Below are 25,315 nucleotides of genomic sequence, written 5' to 3' on the forward strand. Positions count from 1 at the left end.
CAAATACAAAGTGCCCTGAGGTAGGAACATGCTTTGCATAGTTAAGGAATAACAAGGAGGCTACTGGCTGGAGCATAGTAACCAAAGGTTTACAGGTGAATTAGGTTTGACTGCAAATGGCAGAAAACCCAAAGTAATTGTGGCTTAAACAATTTAATTTTGTTTCTTCTTAGTTCAAACTCCATAGATAGTTCAGGAGTGATATAGTGTTTGATGGTAGCAGGGACCCAGGCTCCTATCTTGCTGCTCTGCCATACATGGCCAGCGTTCCCAAGGTCACCTTATAGCTGAAGACGGCTGCTGCAGCACCAGCCATCACTTCCACATTTCAACCAGCAGTAACAAGTAAAGGGTGACATATGGCAAGCTCCCTCCTTAAAGATTTTTACCAAGCAGTTACATACAATTTTACTTACATCCTATTGGCTAAAACTTAGTCATGTGACCACTCCCAACTATATAGGAATCTTATTCCAAGTGGCCCTGTGTCCAGCCAAAAAGCAGGAGTTCTATTTACTATAGAAGAAAGAGAGACTGGAGGATAAGTGGCCATCTGTGCCATGTCAGGGAGAATGGAGGAGAAGAGATTATCAGAGACAGATTAGGCAGGGCCCTGTAGGCCACTGGGGCTTTTTCTGAGTGAGGTGGAGGCCGTGGCAGAGCCGTGACCTTTGAGGAACATGATCTTCTACACCTTTTAAAAGAGTCCCTCTAGCTGCTGTGTCGAGAGCAGATTGTAGGAGTCAAGGCTGGCCACAGGGACCGGTTAGGAGGCTAAGAACAGGGGGTTCCCATTGGAATGGCAAGGAGAGAGGAGACATCCCAGCCAGAGGAAACAGCCAGGGCAAAGGCACCTTACACTTTCCAGTGTTACAGGTGAACCAGGGATAAGGTGGCCAAAAGACAAGCAGAGTCCAGGTTGTCGAGAACCTGAGAGCACTGGGGAGCCATAGCAGGTGCTGAGCAGAGTGGCATGATCAAAGTAGCATTTTTTGAGCTAGTACTCTGGCTATAGTATGGAAGACAGACTGGAGGGGCAGGATGGAGACCGGTTACAGGTGTAACTGTCTGGCCGCATTTCCCTGGCCCCAAGAAGCCTCTCGGAGCCTGGTGCAGAGGAGGTGGTTCAGCAGGGACATGAGTGAAGTGAGATGATGGAGTGCTAGCAAGCAGGTCCGCCAGCATCACACCTGTGGCTCTGTGAGCAAGTCCTGGCGGCCACTACAAGGGGCAGCAGAGAACCCCAGGCGTGAGCCTGACCCCACCAGCCTGCTGACCGCCTGCCTGGAAGACCTGGACGTGTCTCTGAGCATTGACCCGCGCGGCAGGCACGGGCTGCAGCCCGACTGTGCAGGGAGTGCTTTGCTCCTCTCTCTCCAGATCTTTCTCAGCTTGAGGCCGGGGTGCGGCCCACCTGAGGGCCAGACCGCAGGGGTGGCTGCATTCCTGGGGTCGTGAGCTCCAGGCAGGCTGTATCCTGGGGTAAAAACTGCAGACTCTGGTCTCTGCCTGTTGCGTTCACTGGGGAGAGTGTCACAGTGACCAAGACAGGCGGCCCGGAGCCTCCAGCACGCCCGTGTCCACACTCCCTCATTCACGTGGTGGTACCTCTTACCAGCACAGGGCCGGGTGGTCGAGGAGACAGTCCGGACTGCTGCCCTCAAGAGCTCACTGTCTAGGGGGGCAGCAGGGAGGGCAGAAACCAGCCTGCTCTCTGGCCAGGAAAGGCGTCGCCGCTCAAGTGGCAGGCTGGCTTGGGTGAACTGTCACACTGGAAGCTAGCAGCCTGACCTCAGGGCAGGTGGTGGAGGAGGAGAGGGCTGGCCATGGCGAAGAGAGCCCTGCGAGACCCAGAGACTCGGCCTGCCCAGCCCCTGGGGGGTCCTGGGGACCCATGGGGAAGGAAGACGTGCAGGCCTCAGGCCTCCCCCTTCCCTCTCCCTAATCTTTTCTTTCCTCACCCACCCGCTGCCACGCCCCACCACAGTGGAGAGCCTCTGAGCCAGGTGGACCTGGGTCAAGCCTGGCTTTGTCGCCAACCAGCTGTGGGATCCAGGGCAAGTCACTCGACATCTCTGAGCCCCTGTGTTGTCTGTACAGTGAGGGTGGCAGTACACCTTCCAGGGCGGCTGTGTTGAGATGGTCTGGGTACAGTGTGTAGCCTGTCGTGGGCATTCATGTGGGGCTGTTGCCGTCCCGCCCTCTTCTGATCCTCATCAACATCTTCTGTCTCTTTCTGCCCTTCTCTTTCTCTGTTCTCCTCATGCCTTCTCCACCCAGGGTGCAAGGTTGCCCTGGGGCCCTCCCCAGCCCAGAGGCCCTTCCATTTCCCTCCATTAGCCTCAGCCGGGAAGGGTGAATGGCCAGAACATGGGCACAGAGCCAAGGAACGGTGACCCTTCACCCGGCTGCAGTGCCCTGCTCTGGTTTTCCACGTCCACAATTGAGAGCACATGGTTCTAACAAAGAGCTTTTGTGCTGCTTCTGAATGCCGGAGGCTGGAGTGCACTGGCGTGCTGGTGGAAATACTTCCCAACCAGCTCGCTGATGCAAAGCCCTTCTGTGTAGCATTTGCCCACTTCCATGGTATAAACGCTCCCACCATGGCCAATTTCAAGCTACCAGTAAGACACCACCCAGCAGCGTCAGGAAGAGATGCGCAACATCAGCTCAGCGTGAGCGGCTCTTGCACACCGCTCCACTACTGGGCGTATTTGGACGCAGAAGGTTGGGGTTCCTGGATATTTCAGTTGTTTATGGAAACAATAGGAGGGAATAGTTTGAATCCGGACTTGCAGAAAACCAGGGCCCTGTGGCCACAGATGTCAGGCTGCCCTCCCATCACATTCAGCCTGGTGCTCTACAAGTGCTGTGCCCTTCTCTTTGGAGTGTCTGAGCTCGGATGGCCCCTGTCCATCACCCAGACTCTACAGTACCTTTCATTTATTTATCAGATCTGTCTTAGTGCTTATCCAGGGCCGCACAACTCCAGAGGGCGCCACCCACACTGCATCCTGTGGACTCGGCCTCTCCTGGAGCACCTGTCCCCACTGCCCTGGTCCAGAGCCACTGTCATCTCTTGCCTGACAACTCCATGACCTCCACCTGGTCTCCTGCTTTCTTTCTTTCTTTCTTTCTTTCTTTCTTTCTTTCATTCTCCATGTGGCAGCCAGAATTATTTTTTTAAAGATGTAAATCTTCACTTATCGTTCTGTTCTTAAAGCCCTTTAGTGGCTTTCTACTTCAGGGTTAAGAAAGTCCAAACTTCTTGTCTTGGCCCAGCAGGCCCTGCCTGCTCTGGCCCACGCCCCCTGTGTGACCTCACGCAGGACCGCTCTCCCCTCGCTCACTGGGCTTCAGCCACCCTGGCTTCCGTCCAGTTCCTAGAAGGCTCCAAGTCCTTCCTCATCTCAGAGTGCCTGCACTGTTCTTCCCCATTCCCCTCATGACTCCTCCTCTCCCAGGTCTCTGCTTTGTGTCCCCACCGCAGGGAGGTCTTGCTGACCACCGCATTGAACGTAGCACCCCCTTTCTTGTTTGTTCTTTGTTAAGCATCCTGGGTGTTTCCAGCAAGGCATCTGTCAAAAACTAATGCTTATATTATCCTGTATACTTAGTGATTATATATACTAGCGTGTGTGTCTGTCTCCCCAGCTAAACTGAGACTTGAGGCTGGAAGTCATATCTGTTTCATTGACTTTAATACCCCCAGCACCTAGTAGAGTGTCTGGAACATCATTGGTGACTTCATGAATTAGTAGATGGGTGATTTTGGATGGATAGACAGATGGATGATGAATGGATATTTAGTTGGATGGATTGATGGGTGGACGAATGGATGGATGGATAGATATGAATTAATGAACTTTCCCACTAGGCTGTCAGCTTCTGCAGGACAGGTACCATTTCGTAATCAACTCTGAACCCTCAGTGCCTAGCACAGTGCCTGCACAGGACAGGAACTTGGTAGATGGTGGTGGTTGAGTGAGCAAATGGATGAAGGAATGAATGGATGAGGTGACCCTGAGACAAGTCCTGTAACACCTTCTTTATTTGGAATGTCCTCCTCCCCTGGCTCCTGCTCCTTCATGCATGGGTTGTGGCCAGATGTGACATCTGATAGGGTTTTATATCCACAGGGGGCGACCTCACCTCAGTGGACCCCATGGTCCTGGAGCAGTATGTGGTGGTGGCAGACTACCAGAAGCAGGAGAGCTCCGAGATCAGCCTCAGCGTGGGGCAGGTGGTGGACATCATCGAGAAGAATGAGTCAGGTAGGGGACCTAGACCACCTCCCTCCCCGCCCTGCACTGTCACCAAGCCCCAGGGACAGGAAACACTTGGAAATGCAGAAACTGCAGTAGCCTGTTCTGGCTGGTCAGTTTCCACAGATCTGGCTGATGACCTCCTAGAAAGCTGCCCCTGTTTGGTCATAGTGCTCGAATATCCCACTTGGTCAGAACTCACAGCATCCTGTTAGGTCACATGTTACTGATTCATCCTGAGGTTCACATTTCATGAACATTCCTTCTGCTTTCAAAGCACCTGGAGACACGGAGTCCAGCATTCCACTAGAAATTTGCTCTGTTGATTTGCCTTTCACTACCATGAGAGTCTTCACGAAGGCTCCATCATCTGTGGGTCCTGGAGAACAGACACACTGCCTCTGCCCAGCTGCCATCACAGGGACCACTGGTCACATACTGCGGCCAGGACAGAATGTGGTCTGATCAAGACACTTCACCTGGGCTTCCATCTGAACTCCACATTTCACAGCAGTCCAAGTTGCTTCATCAAGGTTGACGCTTCAAAGACTAAATGAGATAATATGTAGACAGTGCCTGAACCTGTGTTTAGCACACAGTAGGTGCTCAAAAATGTGGGTTTCTTTCCCTTTGGCCTTCCTTAGTCACAAAGCAGCCATTGGCACCGTTGAAGGTGAAGAGCAGGGAGCAGGGGATGAGTGGAGAGGAAAAAGAGGCGTAAACCCGCTGGCTTTGTTATGGCTCAAATGTGACATTGCCTAATAATATCATCAGTGGGCCAATCTCTGTGATACCCCAGTGGCTAGTTAAGGCCAGCAAATAGAGGAAAGACTATGTTTCCAGCAACATTTGGGTCATGTTACCATTAGTCATGAGATCAGCATTAGCCAACCAAAGTCCTTAATGACTCAATAAAGGAATTGTTGTCCCTGCTTCACAGCTGAAGAAACCAAGACTCTAAAGGACTTGGTAACTCACCCAAGATCTCGTGACTGGTTGCCGAGCTGGAATTCCAAACCAATTCCAGCTGGCCCTGAGACCATGTGACTTTCTAATTGCTGGGATTGAGTACATTCGGATTATGTGGAGTGGCTAACATGTGCTGTGGGGAGTAAAGAAGGGAGCACCCCCTCCCCTGGCCGCCCGCTCGAGTGAAGTCAGGAAGAATGCACTGCCAAAAGAGGAGTCAGGTTGGGTGTTGGGGACAAGCCGGGTGTGTCCAGAGGGCAGCAGAAAAAAAGTGGTGGATGGTCACATCTTCAGGTGGCCAACAAAGTGGCAAAATATTTATTTTTAATTATATTTTACTTACCCAAGTAATGCATGGATACATTCTTCTTAAAACCTAATGATAAAATTAAAATCTATTTTTTCCACCAGCTGCAACCCTAGCCTCCTTTCCAAACCCCAGATAGCTCTTCTGTCAGTTTGATATGAATCCTTCTTGATAATTGTATATACACAGTGTGCGTGTGTGAATATACATAAATACGTATATAATATACATACTTATATATATATACACACATCATATTTCACGTGAGTTTATATAATTTTGTGGGTTTTTTAATCCCAGTGCTATCATTCCATACATTTTGATCTGCAACGTGCTTTTTTTAGTCAACATTTAGCTCTTCTTATTCTTTTAACATCTGCACACTATTTGACCTGAATAAGCCATGTTTTTCTCTAGTATGACCAGTGTATCTGTGTGCACATCGGTGACTGTTTCTTTAGGTTAGATACCGAGAAGTGGAACTGCTGGACCTACTCCTGTTTTAAATTGTGAGATAGCGCCGAATTCCCCACTTCCAAACTGTGCCATACCAATTCACCCTCCCTCTGGCAGTGCACGAGCCATTAGTGCAGATGGTTAAGAACGGAGGCTGTGAAGCCAGATGGCCTGGGTTTGAGTCCTGGCTCTTGGACAGGTCACTGCCCTCTGAGCCTCAGCTCCCTCGTCTAATGAGATCAGCATTAGCCAACCAAAAGTCCTTAACTACTCAGTATAGGAATTGTCATCCCCACTTCGCAGCCGAGGAAACTAAGTCTAAATGACTCCGTCACTCACCCAAGTTCTCGTGACAGGTTGCCGAGCTGGAATTCCAAACCAGTTGGGGCAGTAATGGTGCACAGCTCCTGAGGCTGCTGTGAGGATCCATCAGTAGGGGATGTGAAGTGCTGAGACGGTCTGGCTGTGTCACTGCTGTCATCGCTGTCATGACAGTTTCTTATCCCCCACACACATACCTACAACTAGGAGTCTTAAGGAAGGCAGAGGACATATTTTCTGATTTCTGGTTTTCCACGGATTTATCAGCCCACTCATTCTCACACACTCGAGTTCCCAGTCACCGTAACGTGTATTTTAAAGGAGCGTCTAGTCGCTAAAGCAGAGGTGGCTTCCACTTCAGGGAGGTCGAAAGCACAGCCTCCCTGTATGACCCGGCAGCTTGCTCAGGAGTCTGCCCTTCCTGCTCTTCTCCTTTGGGGTCTCCAGGGCTGGGAGGTGTGTGATCTTGGGGAGCAGATCCTGTTGTTTCATCTGTGTTGTGCAGAGCCAGTTGGGGTCTGTGTTAATTTCCTCTTGATCCTGTAACAAATTACCAAAAACTTAGTGGCTTAAAACCACACAAATTTATTATCCCACAGTTCTGTCTGTTGGAAGTCCAAAACGGATCCCACTGGGCTAAAATCAAGGCATTGGCAGGGCTGCGTTCCCTTCTACAGGTTCTGGATAGGATCTGTTTGCCTTTTCCAGCTGCGCGAGGCCACCCACATCCCTTGGCTCGTGGCCCCTTCCTCCGTCTTCAGGGCCTGCAGTGTTGCACCTCACTGTACCTTTCTTCCATGGCCACCTCTCCCCTGACTCTTCTGGCCCCCTTTTCCGTATTTCAGGGCCCTTGTGACTACATTGGGCCCACCCATATAATCCAGGATAATCCCCTATTTGAGGTTCAGCTGATTTGCAGTCTTAATCCCGTCTGCAACCTTCATTCCTCTTTACCACATAACTTAACACATTCTCAGGTTCCGGGGATTAGGATGTGGACATCTTTGGTGGGTCATTATTCTGCCTGCCAAGGCTCCACACGAGCCCTTTCTCTGAGGAGAGAGGGCCTGAGTCTGGGTGTGAGGCCTCTTAAGCAGTTCAACCTGCAGCCAGATTTACCTTAACATGAACTTATGCAAAATCAGTGTCTCAGATAAGTCATTAGGGCAGTGGCTTCAGTATCACAGTCATGGGTGCACATCACAGCTCAGCCATGGCCGTGTGAACTCAGACAAGTCTACTCGCCTCTTGGAGCCTCAGTTTCCTCATCTGTGTGATGGGGACGATAATATGAAGATTATATAAGACGATGCAAGTAAAAAGATTAGCGCCTCGCACACCTTTGTGAAGGTAGCTACTTTCTTTACTCTTATCATTCAGGATGGTCTTTCTCTCCCCTGTCCAGGCTCAGGAGCAGGTTTCTCCTGAGCCTGCTTTACCAGTTAGCACTCAGCTAACATGAGTGGTTGTGTTCCACCGATAAAATGGTGTCCTTTTAGCCTGACCCTGAACATTGATTCATGTAGTGGTTGAATGAATCTGTTGTTATATTCTGACCCCCGGCCTCACCCCGACCCAGCTAACATCCGTCTGCACTCTTGTTTTCCTAGGTTGGTGGTTCGTCAGCACCGCTGAAGAGCAGGGCTGGGTCCCCGCAACCTGCCTCGAAGGGCAGGATGGTGTGCAGGATGACTTTTCCCTACAGCCTGAAGAAGGTAGGTGGGAGCTCGGGCCTCCAGCTTGCTGGGGAACCTGTGCCAGCCATCGCCCATGTGGGGCCCTCCTCACCCGGTCCCTTCCCTTCAGCCTCTGCCTCTGAGTCTCAGCAGCTCAATGGCTCAGGCCCCGTGGTCCTGACCTGAAGCCAGGCCATGGGGTTGGGGCTGAGGGCAAGTCTGCCCTCTCTTAGGGGCCTTTGGGAGCCAACCCAGGTGATCCTGGCTGGAGCTGGGGCCCTAACTCCTCCAGGGGACCCCAGGAGGGCCCAGCCTGATCGCTGTCTACACCTCACTATTCCTCCCTTGAATTACTCTGATGGCCAAGATGCTGGGCTGCTTCTGCTCATTTTCAAGACATCTGAAGCCGTCTGTAAAGATCTCTGCTCCCTCTGTTAGTTGAATGGCCCTGACCGGGCGTCAGGATTGGGGCTGACCCCCTCCATTCACCCACACGGGCTTCCGTATCCTGGAGAACTTCCCCTACAGGGATCCCCAAGGGTGGTTCCTGTGATGCCAGAACACTAAGGCCCAACCGACTCCCATTCCCTGGAGAAGCATTCCTGAAACTAGACGATGAGTCCATCTTAGCTAATAAACAGAAGGGGTTTAGAGTCAGACAGACCTGAATTTGAATCTCACCTGCATCCCTTACTGGCTGAGTGATCTTGGACCAGCAGCTAAACCTCTCTGTGCCTCAGCCGCCTCCTCTGATAATGGAGATGATGATATCTCCATCATGGGTTTTTTTTAAAAAAATGAGATCCCATGTGCCGAGCACTTGGCAAAGACCTAAAACAGTAAATAACTAGGAACAGTTATTGTCAGATAGTTATGCCTTACCAAGGGCTGAATATTTGGGGCTTTTAGCTGAATGTTTCGAGAAAGCACAAAGCCACTTTAAGTATATATTTATCAGAAAAGAGTGTGAGAAGGGGGTAGTTCTGTGCTCAAAGGTTAGCAAAAAACGTGTATGTGGTTCTGCATTTAGTTTTATTTCGGCCAGCACCCATCTGAGTAAATTATCTGTTGGTTTGCTCTGTTTGTGGGGCCCACCAGCACTAGGGGCTGGGCTAACACGAGATACTTCAAGAAACAACTCAGAGTTGGGTGGTAGTGTGCTGCGTGGAACTATAGCTCCCTGAGACAGTTAATGATGAGCACCACAGACGTGCCTTTGTAAGGGACCGATTATTATCCCCATTTTACAGCTAAGGAAACAGGCTCAGAACAGTAGAGACACTTGCCTGGGGTCACACAGCTAGAAGGTGGGAAAGGAACTGCGTTTCCCTAAGGGCTTGTACATTTTTCTTCCTCCTACCAGGAGGGCTTCTCTCAGTGCCTCTTAATAATCATGCTGGGAAGAGAATTATGTCTTCTGGATGTCTCTTCACTCAAGTTCAAGGTTAATACTCAGGAACTGGGCCCTTCTGAGACACCTGGGGCTTGACATAGACTCAGAAAGAATTACTCCTAAATGGGAACATGGGCTTAGTGCCTCCTTTGCCTCGAGACACTGGAAGTGCTTTCTTCTCACCTCTGCCTTCTGCCCTTTGCCTCCACACGCTGCCCGTCTAGTCTCATGGAGGTACTGGTCTTTGCCCCAGCCCGTGGGCCGCCGCCGGACCCTGGGGGACTTGTATGCCAGCAGCTGGCGTCCAGGTGCCTCCCTTGGCATTTTCTTCCCGGGTCGGTGTTTGGAGCCGGGTCCCTGCATCTGCATGCGCCCCCCTGCTCCGGGACTGCCCGTGCCTGTTGCATGTGAGAAACCGTGATCTTGTCTGTACCGTGTGTGCTGGCATGTCGGTCTGGGAGGAGGGAGCCGGGGGTATTTCTCAGCCTGGGGCTCTGTAGTTTCCCAAGTTAAAAACTGGTCCTGGGGGCCTCTGAGCCAGTGACCTGTTCATCAGGCAAGTTGCAAGGAAGAGAAACCCACGTCAAACCAGCTTAAGCAAAAAGGGAAGTGTATTGGCTCATTTCACAGGAAAGTCCAGGGTAGGGCTAGCTTCAAGCCTGGCTGGATCCAGGGACTGGAAAATGTTGTTGGGACCTGGGACTCACCCTCCCCACCTCTCTGCTCTGTTCTCTACCTCACTGACACTGTTCTCTCATGGTGACGGCAGTTCTGGGCCCTCTTCGGGGACAGCCACGGAAGAAAGTGCTTCTCCTCCAACACACGTCCCAGGATTGGTTCCGACCAGCCCAGTTGGATGAGAAGCCATCCCTGAACCAATCACGGTGGGCAGGGGGTGTAGCACTTTGGCCAGGCCAGGGTCACACACCTGCCCCTCCCTCCATGTGGACGAGGCTGGTAGTCCACCAGAGAAAGGGCAGGTGGATGCTAAGCAGGCAGTGTCAGCAGGTCCCCCCTGCATCTAGCAGGTTCCCCACCTTGAGCTTTGTTAGCCATCACTGAGCATCCCAGGGAACCCAGAGAGCCTCTGAGTGCTAGAGAATCCGTGTGTAATTCAGTCCAAGGGTGTGGGCCCCCAGAGTCCAGGGCCTGCAGGACTGACTGCACTTACTCTAGGACCCAGGCAGCGCCCCTTCCTGCCCAACCAAATGGAACTTCTGTGCATCCAGGGGCTAGAATTACCCCCTGTGCCCCTCCCAGCACCCACACCCCACCTGCAGCTTCCAGGAGTGAGGGGAACAGCTGACTGCTGTACACAGGATGTGTGCAACTTGAGTCAGCTCAGCCCCCATGGAGCAGGTCAGTAGGCTAGATCAATAAATAAATAAACGCCCTGTGTGTTTTCCGCCTCCCTTTGCACCAGCCGGGCAGGCCACAGACAGCCTGTGGTGTTTTCCCAAAGAGAGAGAGTCAGCCCCAACACACCAACCATCACCCCAGCCCTCAGCTGGCTCGGTTGCTCCCTGGGGGCTGGAAGGTAACCAACACAGGAAAGTCCTCTCCTTGCTCGCCGCCCTCCCCTGGGACGCTTCTCCATTGTCCTCCATCTCAGCAGCCAGAGCAGACACTGGCAGGGATAGGAGCTGTTCTCTTGCTCTCTGGAGGGCCCTGCCTGAGTGAGACAATGAGCAACCCTCCCAGCCAAACCTGGGCCATCAAGGGAGGCCGCCATGGCAGGGACACAGCTGGAGGCATCTCTCTGGGAGGAGGATGGGATCACAAGGATAGTCTTTTGGCTTTGGTGGGGGGGAGCAGGGAACCACAGAGAGTGGCGTGGAAGACACCCCAATCACTTAATGAAAATTGAAGCTTCAGGCATGGTTGGATCCAGGTGCTTGAAAATAGTTAATGAAAAGTGAAGATCAGTTACCAGCTAGGTAATGAAAATTGCTAGCTGTCTCCTCCTTGGTAGTGATTTCAGCCTGAAACCACATGCTGCCAAATCCGGCTCATCCCTGACCTGCCAACCAATGAGAACTGAGGGGGAGCCAAGGAGGTTTTAACCCCCTCAGCATGAGCAAGTTGGTTCCCATCAGGCCTTCAGGACTTGTTCATTTACTAAACATTGACTAACTTACTAAACAGTTACTAAGTATTCCTGGTACCATACCCAGTGCTGGAGATAGAGGAATGAACTTAAAGACGCAGATCCCTGCCTTCATGGCGTTCATAATCTAGCAGAGGAAACAGACACGAAACACAATAAATAAGTAAATTACATGGTGTGCTAGAAGGTAACTCCCAGTATGGAGGGAAAAATAAACCTGAATATTGCATAAGGCAAGGTCGAGGAAGGTAACCTTGAAGCACAGATTTGAGGAAGATGAGGACAAACGTGTGACGCTGAGGGATTTCAGAGGGATTGAGGGCTGCCCCCTGTCCTGTGTCCTGTTGCTGCTTGCACACGGTCATCCAGAGCTAAGTGAGGGCTTGGGGGGTGCACAGAAATCTCTGGAGGAAATCCTTCCCTCCGATGGACAAGGGCATCTCACAGATCACAGCCTTAGCCATCAGCATCCCAGGACTCTCAGTGTCCTTGGCTTACTCCCACATCCCTTTGTCCCCACAGAGGAGAAATACACAGTCGTCTACCCCTACACAGCTCGTGACCAGGATGAAATGAACCTGGAGAGAGGGGCCGTGGTGGAGGTCATCCAGAAAAACCTAGAAGGCTGGTGGAAGATCAGGTACCCGCTACAACTGGGTGGGGTTCGGGTCATGTGGGTTCCAGCTGCACAGAGGCCTGTAAGCGATTGCAGATGGGGGGAGGTTTCAGTCTGAGTCATAAAAGGATGCTTCTCCTCTGTGCTGTTTGGCTTCCCTCCCTACCCATCTCCCTCTCTAAAAATCCATAATAAGCAAAACCTTCTCTAAACACACTGAACCACAGATAGCAGGAACCCCATTGAGCAAGACTGGTCTCTACCTCCAGATGTTTCTCATAACGAGTAACTGGAGGCTGAAGCTGCCCTGTATGAGTGATTTCCCACTCCAGCCCTGCTCTGAGATCAGTACGATGCGTAACACCACATGGACTGTAACTCATCCTGGAGCTGGCCATTTGCGCTCATCTCAGGGTCCAATAGTGAAAGCAGGAGACCGGCATTTCAGACACTTTGGCACAGCTCTTTCCCCTATGTGATGAAATCAGAACCTCAGGTAGGGTGGCCAGCTCGTCATGGTCTGCCCAGTACTTTCCCAGGTATAGTCATGAGAATCCTGGGAACACCCTCCTTGTTCACCCTAGTGGGCAGGCTGTGACCACAGGAAATCAGGGCAAAGGAAGAAGCCTGAGATCTACACCATGATGTGAGGCAGGGCATTAGGGCCACTCACATGGGGCTGAGCCTGTGGCACTTCATGGTGTGAGCGCGTTCATTCAACATGCTCACACCAAGAGTCTGTTCTGGGCCAAGCCCTGTTCTGGGAGCTGAGGAGTCAACAGTGAGAAAGACACAGTAGTTCACACCGACGGGCGCAGGAGACAGACGCTGACACGGTTACAGGGCAGGCAGGAGCGGCGTGTCTTTGGAGGGGGCCTTTGGAGCACAGAAGAGGGGCTCCTCGGCCCAGGGGTCAGGACGGCTTCCTGAGGGAGGGGACTTCAGAATAACCAAGGTTTGAAGCAGGAGCAGTGACAATGACGCCTAACATATATTAAATATAACCTTACCTTGCTGCATAACGAATTATCCCAAAACTGAGTGCCTCTGGAATCCGGGAGTGGCTTAACTGGGCTCCGAGTCCCTCATGAGGTCTCAGTAGGATGTCAGCGAGGGCTGCAGTCATCTGAAGGTTTGGCCGAAGCCAGAAAGTGACAGAGTCAGGATTTGAACCCATGCCTTCTCACCCCAAAGCCCACTCCTCACTGCACGTGCTGCCTCTCTGCTTATGTCTCATAGTGAGGGCGTGAGTTGTGTAAAGCCTGACGTTTTTCAATTAGCACAAGGTTTATTCCCTCTCAGAGGGTATTTTAAGATTGACAGGGGCTGGCCCAGTGGTGGAGCGGTTAAGTTCACGTGCTCCGCTTCAGCGGCCCAGGGTTCACAGGTTCGGATCCCGGGCGCACACCGAAGCACCGCTTACCAAGCCGTGCTGTGGTGGCATCCCATATAAAGTAGAGGGAGATGGGCACAGATGTTAGCCCAGAGCCAATCTTCCTCAGGAAAAAGAGGAGGATTGGCAACAGATGTTAGCTCAGGGCTAATCTTCCTCACCAAGGGAAAAAAAAAAAAGATGGACAGACGCCAAACTGTAGATTTCTATGTCCTTATAAATTTGCATCCAGTTATAAAGGACCCTTTTTTCACTGAAACACAATGCTATTTAGTTCTTAAAGTGTTTCTTGACAAAAGGTTTGGTCCTGCCCTATGTCCTCTCCAGTCAATCAAGTCTGTTCAATTTCCCCAAAGGTGTGGGCACCTATGTTGTGGGCCAGACCAGTGGCATGCTGGTAAATGCGTAACAACCAGCTCTCCAACAGAAAAATGCTCTTGCATTGTGGTGTTTGCCAATTCCCCTAGTGTAAATACTCCCACTGTGGCTGATTTCAAGCTACCAGTGTGATGTCACTAAACGGGGAGTTCTGGAAAGGTGTGCACCGTTGGCTGTCACAAGCTGGTGCGAGCCAGCTCCAGCACACATCTGGTCTGGGTTAACCCCTCTGGTCCTGCTGTGAAACTGAGTTCTGTCATGCAGAGAAGTAAGAATTCAGTAAGCTGGTCTGTCGGGGTTTCAGTCACTCCACAGTTCAGTGATGTCCAGCTGACCCTTGGCAAGCCGTGGAACCAGCCCCCGAACTGCTTCATTCCCAGCTGAATGCACGTTTAATCTACATGTTAACCAACATGAATGGAGCCTGCCTTGTCTGTGCCAGGCTTTGTGCCAAGCGCTGGGGCTGCTGGGAAGAGGCAGCAGAGCACAGGGGTTAGGAGTGCAGGCTGGTGCAGCTGCCCAGGTCTGAATCCATTCCTACCCCTTCCCAGCATCGGAGGGATGAAATCCATCAATCGCAGTCAAGTGCTTAGAACAGGCCTGACACAGAGTAGGTGCCCTCTGAGTGCCAGTTATCATTATCATTAATTATTGTTGTCATTGCTGCAATGACCGTCAGGGGACAATGACTGTAGCAGAGCTTTCCGGCTGCTCACGCTCGCCAGGCCCATTGGCACTTTGTCCACTTGTCCTCTTATTTTTTCATTCACACAGAGATGAGTCAACCGCAGTCCCCCCAGAGCTCGCATTCTAACTGGGCAGACAGAACCACCACAGCCAAGTGTCAGTGTGTTATAGGTGCCGGGATTGCGGTGGGCGGGAGACAGCAGGGCACTGTGGAGGGCAGGCTTCTTTCTCTGTAAGCCTCAGGAAAGGCTAGAGAGAGGCAGTGGTCTTAAACAGAGCTGGGAAGGAGGAGCAGGAAGGAGAATGGGAAGGGGCTTTCTAGGCAGAGAGTTTCCAGGAGCAGGAGCCTGGCGGGTGAAAGATGGTGGTGCATTTGGGAGATTGCAAGCCACTTCGGGTGGGTGGGACGTGAGGGTTGCTGTGAGAGACGAGGCTGGGGAGACAAGGAGAGGCCAAGTTGGGAAGGCCTTGAATGCCAAGCTGAGGGCTTAGGCTTCATCAGGAGGCAGCGAGCAGTGTGCCGGCCTCTGGCCCTGGGCAGTTGTGACCCATCGTTCCTGCCATCTGGGACCCGAAGTATGATTCACAGTAGGAGCGCAGCTTCTTCCCATAGGCCTGGCAGAGCAACCTGACCAGCATCCTTCCTCCTCCTCCCAGGTACCAGGGCAAAGAGGGCTGGGCCCCAGCCTCCTACCTAAAGAAGAGCAGTGGGGAGCCCTTACCCCCAAAGCTGGGCCCCGGCTCACCCGCCCATGCAGGCGTCCTTGACCTGGATGGAGTCTCCCGGCAGCAGAACGCAGTGGGCAGGGAGAAGGAGCTGCTCATCAACCAGAGGGACGGCCGGTTTGAAGGCCGCGCAGCACCTGAGAGCGACATCAGGCAGCGTGAGTGATGCCCACCTGAGCTCCCAGCAGCTGAGGGCCTACTGTGTGCCAGGCTCTGTACCCCAAGCTCCTCACATATTGTCCCTCATCTTTACAACAGCCCTGCTGCCCACCATCCTGTAAATAAGAAAACAGAGGCTCAGAAACCCCAGGGAACTTGTTCCAGATCGTTCAGCCAGCAAGTTGCAAGACCTGAGTCAAGAGATGTTGCTTTCCTACTCCACACCATGTTTTTTCCACGATCTCATGATGATCATGATAGCTACTGTTTCTCAAGCCCCTACTGTGTGCCAGGAGTCTTATAATTAGTCTCATTGACTCCTCGTAACAACCTTTGAGGGATTTATTACTTTGTTTTACAGATTAGGAAACAGAGAGATGAGGTGGTTTGTCCAAGACCAGCCAGCTAGTACACAGTGCTAGTACACAAGTCCACAGGGCCAGGACTTGAACCCAGGCCCCTCTGACTCCAGCACCTGTGCTCTCTGCATGGTCTCATTTCTGAGCCAGAGGAAGAAAAAGTTGACCCTGTGCTGGGTTTCCTCCAACAACAGTCCTTTACACATCCTGCTTTTCAGAGCCTCCCTGTGTATATTTTACCATGTAATGCTCCCAACACACCTGGTAATTGGGTTCATTACTGTTGTCAGCTGTGTGCCCAGGACTCCAGCCTCAAGCATGTGATCCTGTCGTGGTCATGCAGGGCAGAAGGAACCTGTCTCTTGAGAAAAGACTTCCCTCTAGCCACAGGGATGCAGTCACTTGCCCCTGGCTGGGCTTCTCCAGCTGGTTATAGTGGCTCTTAGAACTTCTCGAGTCTCTCAGTTCTCTGCTTAGCTGCTCTGAGAAAACACTGACATGCCATGGCAGGGGTTCTTCCCAGCCCCTGGTTTCTGTGATTCTAATCTGTCGTGGCCGAGAGCCCGGGAGATTCCCATTAATACCAGAGGAGCAAATGAAAATCTGAAACCCCACATTTTTTGTTCATTAGGATGTAGATTAGGATGCTCAAGCAAAGATCACACGCACAAGGGCGCATGCAGAGAGACACACACACACACACACACCCAGTAACAGTGGCTCAAATAATTTAGATGTTTATTTCTTTCACACAGAGCAGTCCAGGTATACGTCCAGGGCTGCTATGGCAACTCCACGCAGTCAACAGTCTTGTTATGCTGCATCTATCTTGTATTGCGCTCATCCACCTGGTCCAGGATGGCTCACCACTAGTCCAGCCAATGAGGGAGGCAGGGAGAAGTGTAGAACTCAGAAGTTACACGCTTTCCACTCTCTCACATCCCATTGGCCAGAACTTATTCACATGGTAATACCTAGCTGCAAGGGAGTTTGGGAAATGTAGTCTTTATGTAGACAGCTAAGTGTCTGGCTAAAACTCTGTTGCTATTTATTCTAATGGAAGACTGCTAATCTCTTAAATACCCATTTGTAGTAAATTAAGAGATTAGCAGTCTCCTCCACACCCCAACTGCCAAAATACCCCTCTTTGTGGACCCATGCTGAACCAGCTCTGGCAACAGATGGGGTGACTTCCTCCATGTTCTGCCTTGAGCCAGGAGCCTTGGACCACTGCAAAGTCATCCTCCTCCTGACCCTGAGATCCAGAGCGAGGGCAGCCCAACTCCAGAGTAAAAACCCCTGAAGCCATCAGCCCACGTGTGTTTGGTTCTGTTTGTGTGTTGTTAGATTTGGGTTTGCCCTAGAGCACCAAGCCAGGAGCCGTAACATTTATTTCGTGACTGCCACCTGGAACCTCACACGTATTGTTTCCTCTCCACTCCATCACTGCTCCTGGGAGGCAGGCGTCATCCGCCTCCTGCAGATGACGGCCTTGGGGCTCAGAGAGTCCAGTAACTAGTTGTGACCCACCTCTGCGTTCCTCTGAAGCCTACACTTGTTGCCCTTCCTGGAGAGCTTTCCTCTGCTCCAGCACACAGCGTGCTGGTGTCCTGAGCCAAGTCTGAGCAGCCCCTTCCTAATCGGGCTCTTCTCACAGGAAGCGCCGCAGCGGCTCACTAACGCCTGTGCAGGGCGTCACGCCTGACCTTCTGTGGGAGAGAATAGATCTATCCTGGTGTCCACCTCAGAAATGTTATCTGTAGAATTCTTCAGTGTGTAAAATAAGATCTTATCTCTTTATAGGATCGCCCAAGATGAGACAGAGACCCCCTCCTCGCCGGGATATGACCATAGTAAGTGGACACTTGCTGTTGGGGAGGCAGGCCCTGACCTGAGATTGACCCTCACACTCACCTCACCCTTCCTAAAGATGCTCTTACCTGTCTACACAGAAGCCTCGAGAAGCTGGCCGTACAAGTGCTAGTCCCCATTAACAGTTGGAAAGACTGAGGTCCAGGGAGGGGAAACAGTCTGCCCATGGCTTTGTGACCAATGGGCCTCAGGGTGTGCTCTCTGCTTCCTGAGCCCACCTGGCTTTCTTAGGTCAGTCTTCTTAAATAAGGTCACTTGCATCTGAAACTGGGGTAGGACACAAATGTCGCTTGTGGGGCCATTCTGATATCTTCCTTTCATGCTCCATTTTTAATTCTTTAGGTACCTTTCTAGCCAGTATTTTGAAAAATGGGCCTTCTTTTTTTAATGTCTGCCATTAGTTGAGCGTCTGTTGGGTGCCATGCGCTGTGCTGGGTGCTTCCCTACGTTAACTTATTGAATGCTTACAGTGACCCCCACCAGCTAGAGCCTGTTATAATCCCCATTCTACAGGAGATGAAACAAGGCTCCAGAAGGGGAAGTGATTTGCCCAAAACCCTTCACATAATCAGTTTCCAACCCAGATGGGTCTGACTCGCAAACCTGTGTTCTTTCCACAACCCTTGCTGCCTCTTATATTCAGAATATATTGTCTTGCCCCAAAGTTTCGTGATTATAGGCGTATGTCCCGTGTTTCTTCTCATCGCTCTAAAGCTGAAGGGCCAGTGACCCATCTAGGAATGAGTGGTCCTCTTTGTTTTGTCCTTTAGAATCCAAGTGGGCCCACCAGTATCCCCCAAGGGTGACTGTGCCCCAGTCCCCTAGCGCCCCCCACACCCCCCTGCAGCACGGCAGTAGCGCACTCACATTGGAGTTTGCACTGTGTTCAATTGTACCAGCCTCGAGGTCTCAACCTGCCCAAGCCCCCCGTCCCACCCCAGGTGGAGGAAGAGTATTACACCATCGCCGAATTCCAGACGACCATCCCCGACGGCATCAGCTTCCAAGCGGGCCTGAAGGTCGAGGTGAGTGGACCTGGTGTCCCGCTGCCTACCTGGGATTCTTGATTCTAAGCAGCGCCCTACTTCTCATCTCCTGCTTCTCTCACCTCCTACTTTTATATTCTTTTTTTTTTCTGTAACAGCTTTATTGAGATATAATTCACATACCATACAAGTCACTGATTTGAGGTATAAAATCCAGTGGTTTTTAATATATTTGCAGAGTTGAGCAACCATCACCAGAATCAGTATTAGAACATTTTCATTCGAAAAAGAAACCTTGTCCATTAGTCACGCCCATTTCCCTGCAGTCCCTCTCGGTCCCTTCAGCTCCAGGCCTAGGCAACCATTAGTCCACTTTCTGTCTATAGGTGTGCCTGTTTTAGACATTTCATGTAAGTAGGAACATACACTATGTGGTCTTTTGTGACTGGCTTGTGTTCTGTTTTTATCACCTCCTACTTCTTGCCTCTCCTCTCCTTGTCTTCCCACTCCTTTCCATGTCTACTCTGTTCCCTGAATAAAGGCCACCATAAATCCTTTCTACCCTTCATTTCTCTTTTCTTTCTTCATGGGGTTAGAGCTGGAAGGTGTTTGTTCCCAGGAAAGCCTGTGAGTCACGGGATAGCGGCGAGGCACCAGGCACTGTACCAAGCACTTGACACGCAGTAGCTCGCTTGGTCACGTGATCCTTCACTCTTGTGAGGCCGGACTCTTACAGTCCCCATGTCTCAGATGAGGAAGCCTGGGCTCCGAAAAAAGCTACTGTCCAAAGTCACATGGCTAAAAGGTGGCAGAGCCGGGATTTTAACCCATGTCTGTCTCCAGATTTGAGCCAGGGGTGTTGACAGCCTGTGGTTATTTATGTGCCGACATTTGGGAACTTCAGGATGGCAGAGATCATGTCTGTTCCTCAATCCTGTATCCCCACAGGCAGTGCAGTGCCTAGAACATGGTAGATTTGCGATAAATGTTGTCGAATCAGTGAAAATTGTCTCCCCACCAGCCTCCTGCTTAACACGCAGAGGCCGGGGTGTGTTTCCTCCATTCTGGCCTGTAGCCCTGGTGTTGGTCCGTAGTAGGTGCTCAGTAAACCACTCCTTTATGAGTGAAGGTTTGGGTGAATGAAGGAAATAAGGAGTGAATGAGTGGTTATTGAGTCAACACGTCAGTGTGGCAGTCTCCTAAGGGTCTTTACTCGCTCTCTGAGAGGCTTCCAGAGCACCCCCTCTTTCCCTCCAGCTCTGACACTTCCTGCCTCTCTCTCTTCCCCTCGCATCCCGGGGCAGCTGCCCAGTGAGCCTGGCAGAGGCGACTTCCTGAAGGTGCATCCTGGGCCTCACCAGCACTGATTCTGCCCAGGGCTCTCCAGAAACTTCTCCTCAAGCCAAGTGTCCTTCAGCCCATTGAAAGAGGGCTGTCTGCAGGGGTGTTTAAAGAACCTGAGCTGAAGTCTCTCAAGCTAATTTTTGTAAAATGCAAATCCTAATCCACACAGAGAAACTTAGGGGAAAGCAGAAATACCGCCAAGGCTCTAAAAGGCTTTCTTTCTGCTCCCTTTTTTTTTTTGCCATTTTGGTCTTTCCAACTTCAAATACACAGAGAGAACTCACAAGGCATATTGATTGTGCTGCAAGAGAATTCTATGCCCAATTCCCCCATCTTGCTGTTTGTAAACATATGTATCCTATTCTGACATGAAACATGCCTCTTTCTTAACATCTTTCCAAGCCGTTTTTCCAGAACATCATCAAGAGCTGTTCCTGCTACCATTGCTTTTCAGCCTGTTTCCACTGCTTTTCTCTGAACCCCACAGGTCCAGCTGACCCTTCCCCACCTTTCTTACTCTCTCTTCCAGGAATGACCTTCCTTTAACCCAGCTCGTAGCCCTCTACCTGCCTTCTCATAGAAGGCACTCAAGGCCATTTTTTGAACTGAACTTGGCGTATCAAAACCCAACTGTTCCTCAAATCTCTGCTTCCTCCGGGAAGCCTCTCCTGATTCGCACTGGTTTCTCTTCCCTCCCCTGTGTTAGCTGCTCCAGGGCCACGTGTCTCAGTTCTTAACTAAGTGCAGTCCCTCACTTCTGTACATGATGCTTTCTTGACATGATGAGAATTGAATGTTAGTTCCCCCTCCTTCTTCAATAACTGAGTTTTTTTTTTTTTTTTTTTTTTTTTTTTTTAATTTTTTATTTTTCCCCCCAAAGCCCCAGTGGATAGTTGTGTGTCGCAGCTGCACATCCTTCTAGTTGCTGTATGTGGGACTCGGCCCCAGGATGAACGGAGAAGTGGTGCCTCGATGCGCACCCGGGATCCGAACCCGGGCCACCAGCATCGCAGCGCGCGCACTTAACCACCAAGCCACAGGGCCGGCCTCAATAACTGAGTTTTGGATTCCGAGTTTAAAGTCATCCTCCCTCGGCGCTTTGAAAAGATCGTCCCCTTCTCTTCTTGCATCTAGCATTGCTAGGAAGCACTACTGTCTACCTGATTCTTGTTCTCTTGTTCGTTATCTGTCGTTTCTCTGATTCTCTCAGGAGTTCCTCATTATCTTTAAAGTGCTGATGGCACCGAAGTGTGTCTGGGTATGAGTTTATTTTTATCCTGCTTAGTGTGTGGTTGGTTATTTCAGTCTAAGGACTCGGGAGGTCTTCCTAGAAAATTCCCCCTTTTACTTCCTTAAATATTGACTCCCTTCACTATCTTTATTCTTTCCTTCTGGAACTGTTATTAAACAGATATGGGAACTTTTGCCCCTATTCTCCATGTCTCAGCTTCTCTTTCGTATTTTCCATCTTCATCCCTTGTGCTGCATTCTTAGAGCATTCTGCTTCATCTGTTAGCTCATTAATTTGCTCTTTAACAGTTCAGTTTATTGCTTATTTTAACAATTATAGGGGGCCGGCCCCGTGGCATAGCCGTTAAGTGCGCGCACGCCACTGCTGGCGGCCCGGGTTCAGATCCCAGGTGCCCACCAATGCACCACTTATCAAGCCATGCTGTGGCAGCGTCCCATATAAAGTGGAGGAAGATGGGCACGGATGTTAGCCCAGGGCCAGTCTTCCTCAGCAAAAAGAGGAGGATTGGCAGATGTTAGCTCAGGGCCGATCTTCCTCACAATAAATAAATAAATAAATAAATAAATAAATAAATAAATAAATAAAAACAAAAATTAAAAAAAAAAAACAATTATAATTTTCATGTCCAAGAGTTCTTATTGATTCTTTTTCATAGTCACCTGTTCTTGTTTCATAATAGCTTGTTCTTTCATGAATTGGATGCCCTTCTGTATCTCTCTAAGGATATTAAGTATGTTTAATTTAAGCTCCTATTGAGATTGTTCATTATCTCTTTCCTCAGTTGCACATCCTTTGCCATGGTATTGGTATTTATTTCAGTTCTTTTCATGGTGTTAGTACTTGCCTGGGGCTGTGTAAGAAGTGGCAGCAGACAGTTGGGGAGTGTACAGAAGTAGCTGGTCAGCTTCCACTGGTTTCAGTGCCAGATTGGGGACTTCTGAGTCAGCCACCGAGCACTGTCGTGTCTCTGTGACCCAGGCTCCCATGTTCACTGTTTCCACTTGTGAGCAGTCACCTTCTTTACTCCACCTGTCCTACAAGAATGGGATACAGGGCATAGAGGGGTCAACCAGCCTGGCTGCTTCTGCCGTGGTGTCCCAGTTAACCCCTGCCACTTGCTCCTGGACCTGCCTGTTCCTGGGTTCTGCCCCCTTGAGGTCTGACCGGCGTCAGCACTGCTGCCACCTTTTGCCTCAGAACCCCCTGGGCCACAGCTGTCTTCTGCAGCTTATGTCAGTCGTTCCTACCAATTCCTGGCCCACTAACCTCTCCCCTTCCTCCTTCTGAGCTTGACTTTGTATTCATTTATTTGTTTCCCTGGATTTGTTGCATAAAGGAGGAAGCTGCTGTTCACTCCATCTCCTGTCTTAAAAACAGAAGACTGAATTGCGTATTATAAAGGGTTTTTTTCCCCAGAGAGTTGAAAAACATTATAAAACCTTCTCCTTTAAGATGATGAGTTTCCAGCATTTTGTGCAAACACACACATTGTTTGAGCATGCTGGCAAACTGAACATTTACCGATCACCACCACCACTCCCTGGCTCAGAATGTTCCAGAATCCGCCAAGGGTGGCTCAGGATGTCATGGACAATGCACTGAAGCCGAGGGCTGACTCTGCGAGTGGTAGGGAGTTCGTGGATCCCTGGGGCTCCCTGGAGGTGTTGGGGAGTTTCCCTCCAGGCTCCACCCACTTCAACCAGAACCATTCCCCTTTTTTGTGTCTGGCTTTTAGCCTGTCTATTTTTGCTGAAGCTGATCCAATAAAAAGCTCAATACCAAGCATTCTTTTGCGGAAAGCACAGATATAACCCATCCTTGAGACGTCTGTGCTTACTGTTGCATGATGTCAGCACAGGTTCTGCAGTGGTAACTTGAGGGACTCGAGTGGGAAATAGTTGCCGCTGAAGTTTTTGGCTTAAACAGGTATTCTTAAGATAAATACTGTATCTTCTTGTTTCTTCTCCAGTTTGCTTCCTGGTTCATTTCAACATCGTATTAGGCTTCAGAATTCACTTATGGAACCACAGTGTTCCCCTGGTGCTACTAGGAACACCTTAGTTTCTTGCCTGGTCTGTATATCTTCAAAATGTGTTTTACTGATGATGATATGGTGATGACATAGGCATCTCTCCATGCAGGTGCCTTACACACTTGATAACTCATCTTCACAGAAGTCCCGAGCGGTCCATATCTTTAGCCCATTTTACAGATGTACCTGAGACAGAGAGGTTAGGTGAATTGCCCAAGGCCACATAAACTAGGAAGTGGTGGAGCTGGGATTTGAACCCAGGTCGCTCTGGTTTTAAAGCCCAGGCTCTTTTCTTTCCCCTTCGTTCTTGTGAATTTGTATTTGCTTTTATTCATAATTGCTCTTGGTTTCTCTCTAATAAACAAAACTCCATGAATTGTGATTCAGAACACAAATGTTTAGAGCTTCTGCCATAGTACTCTGCATAGAGTGTAAGCTTAGCAAATCCTCACTGATATATTTTATTTTGATTGGTGTCCTATTTTCACTTGCTCACATACGTAAGTGTTAGAGTTGGTGAATTCACAGATGTGCCGACGATAACTTGTATGCCCAGAATCACCTTCGCTTGTTACCAGAGCTACCAAGTGTTGATAAGATGCTGGTCACCTTCACATGGAGGGTGTACATTTATCAGTACCCTTCCCTGGAGAGACTCCTGTGGGACCTGTCCCGTGCATCCTGCTTTCCCAGTGATCTCCACAATAATTTAAGAACAGCTAATGTTTTCCTGTCAGTGTTCACCAAATGCTGTTGCACATTAGCTTATCTGGTCGGCGTGAAACTCCTGCGAGTGGGTGGTGGTGTTCTTACCGTCATCCCCGTTGTGTGGTGTGGAATCTCAGGCACGTGGCTTGTGCAGGCCATTCCAGCAGTAGGAGGTGGAGGCAGAACCAGAGCCCGGGATGGCAGGCCCCAGAGCCCAGCCTCTGCCTCCTGCTCTGGGTCTGTGGCTGCCATCTTCTCTGAGTTGGGCGGGCGGCCGAGTGCAGCAGCAGAACCACGCCCTGGGCCCTTGTTGCCCCCAGCACTTTCTCACCCCAGGCACGGCTGCTCCCCAAGCAGGGTCCCCTTTCCAGGGCACGGTCGAGTAGTGGTAAAGGCTCGGGCCCTGGAGCCCCCCAGCCTGCCTCTGACTCCCACTTCCACCACTGACTTTCTGCGTGACCCGCTGTGAGCTCCTCAGTTCTCCTGAGGCTCGATCCTGCATCTGTAAGATGGGACGATAATTGCCATCTCATAGGGCGGTTGTAAGCATTAATCAGATCTCCTCTGCACAGAGCCTGCCAGAGAATTGCAGTGTGTTAGTCTGCTCACGCTGCCATCGCAAAATACCACAGACTTGGTGGTTTGGACAACAGAGATTTATTTTCTCACAGTTCTGGAGGCTGGAAGTCCAGGATCAAAGTGTTGGCAGGTTTGGTTTCCCCTGAGGCCTCTCTCCTTGGCTTGCAGACAGCTGCCTTCTCACTGTGTTCACACCTGGTCGTCCCTCGTTCTGTATGTTCTCTGTGTCCTAATCTCCTCTTCTTATAAGGACACCAGCTATATTAGATTAAGGTCCGCCCTAAGGACCCCATTTTAACTTATTTGCCTCTTAGAAGGCTCTATCTCCAATTACAGTCACATTCTAAGGTGCGGGGAGGGTTAGGGCTTCAGCATATGAATTTGGAGGGGACGCAGTTCAGCCTGTAACATGCAGCATGCACACCTTTCACCCGTGTGAATTCAGCCATACAATACTGAACAAAAACGAGACAGGAAACATGAGATCTTAAATAACGTGAGCAATTCCACCCGCCATTCCATTCAGTGGGAGTGTGTCCCAGAGGGAGAAGGAGATGGGATGAAAGTCTATTTTACCTCCATCAGCAGCGGTTCCCCTGCATCTAAACATGAGCTGAGTGTGTCCATACAGCGTGACCCAGAAACACCAGCCAACCACTCCGTGTGGGGCTCAACCAAAGGAGCAGCCATCAGGGCTCGTGTCGGGTGTACGTGGGTTTTGCCTTGTCCT

General features: G+C 50.6%; 1 protein-coding gene across 2 annotated transcripts in view; it reads left to right on the forward strand.

Annotated features, from left to right (window-relative positions):
- Positions 1–25,315, forward strand: part of SH3PXD2B (SH3 and PX domains 2B) — a 102,814-nt gene that overhangs the window by 72,871 nt on the left and 4,628 nt on the right. The window contains exons 7-13 of one of the 2 annotated variants that reach the window (XM_087429413.1): positions 4,140–4,274; positions 7,929–8,033; positions 9,612–9,695; positions 12,017–12,134; positions 15,226–15,452; positions 17,616–17,665; positions 18,584–18,709. In XM_087429413.1, the coding sequence (XP_087285539.1) occupies positions 4,140–4,274; positions 7,929–8,033; positions 9,612–9,695; positions 12,017–12,134; positions 15,226–15,452; positions 17,616–17,665; positions 18,584–18,709 (845 nt within the window). The remainder of the gene's footprint in view (positions 1–4,139; positions 4,275–7,928; positions 8,034–9,611; positions 9,696–12,016; positions 12,135–15,225; positions 15,453–17,615; positions 17,666–18,583; positions 18,710–25,315) is intronic. The other variant, XM_004428520.3, reaches the window with a different exon arrangement.

The sequence above is a fragment of the Ceratotherium simum genome, chromosome 4 (assembly GCF_057802395.1).
Source record: "Ceratotherium simum simum isolate JZ-2026a chromosome 4, ASM5780239v1, whole genome shotgun sequence".
Taxonomy (NCBI): Eukaryota; Metazoa; Chordata; class Mammalia; order Perissodactyla; family Rhinocerotidae; genus Ceratotherium; species Ceratotherium simum.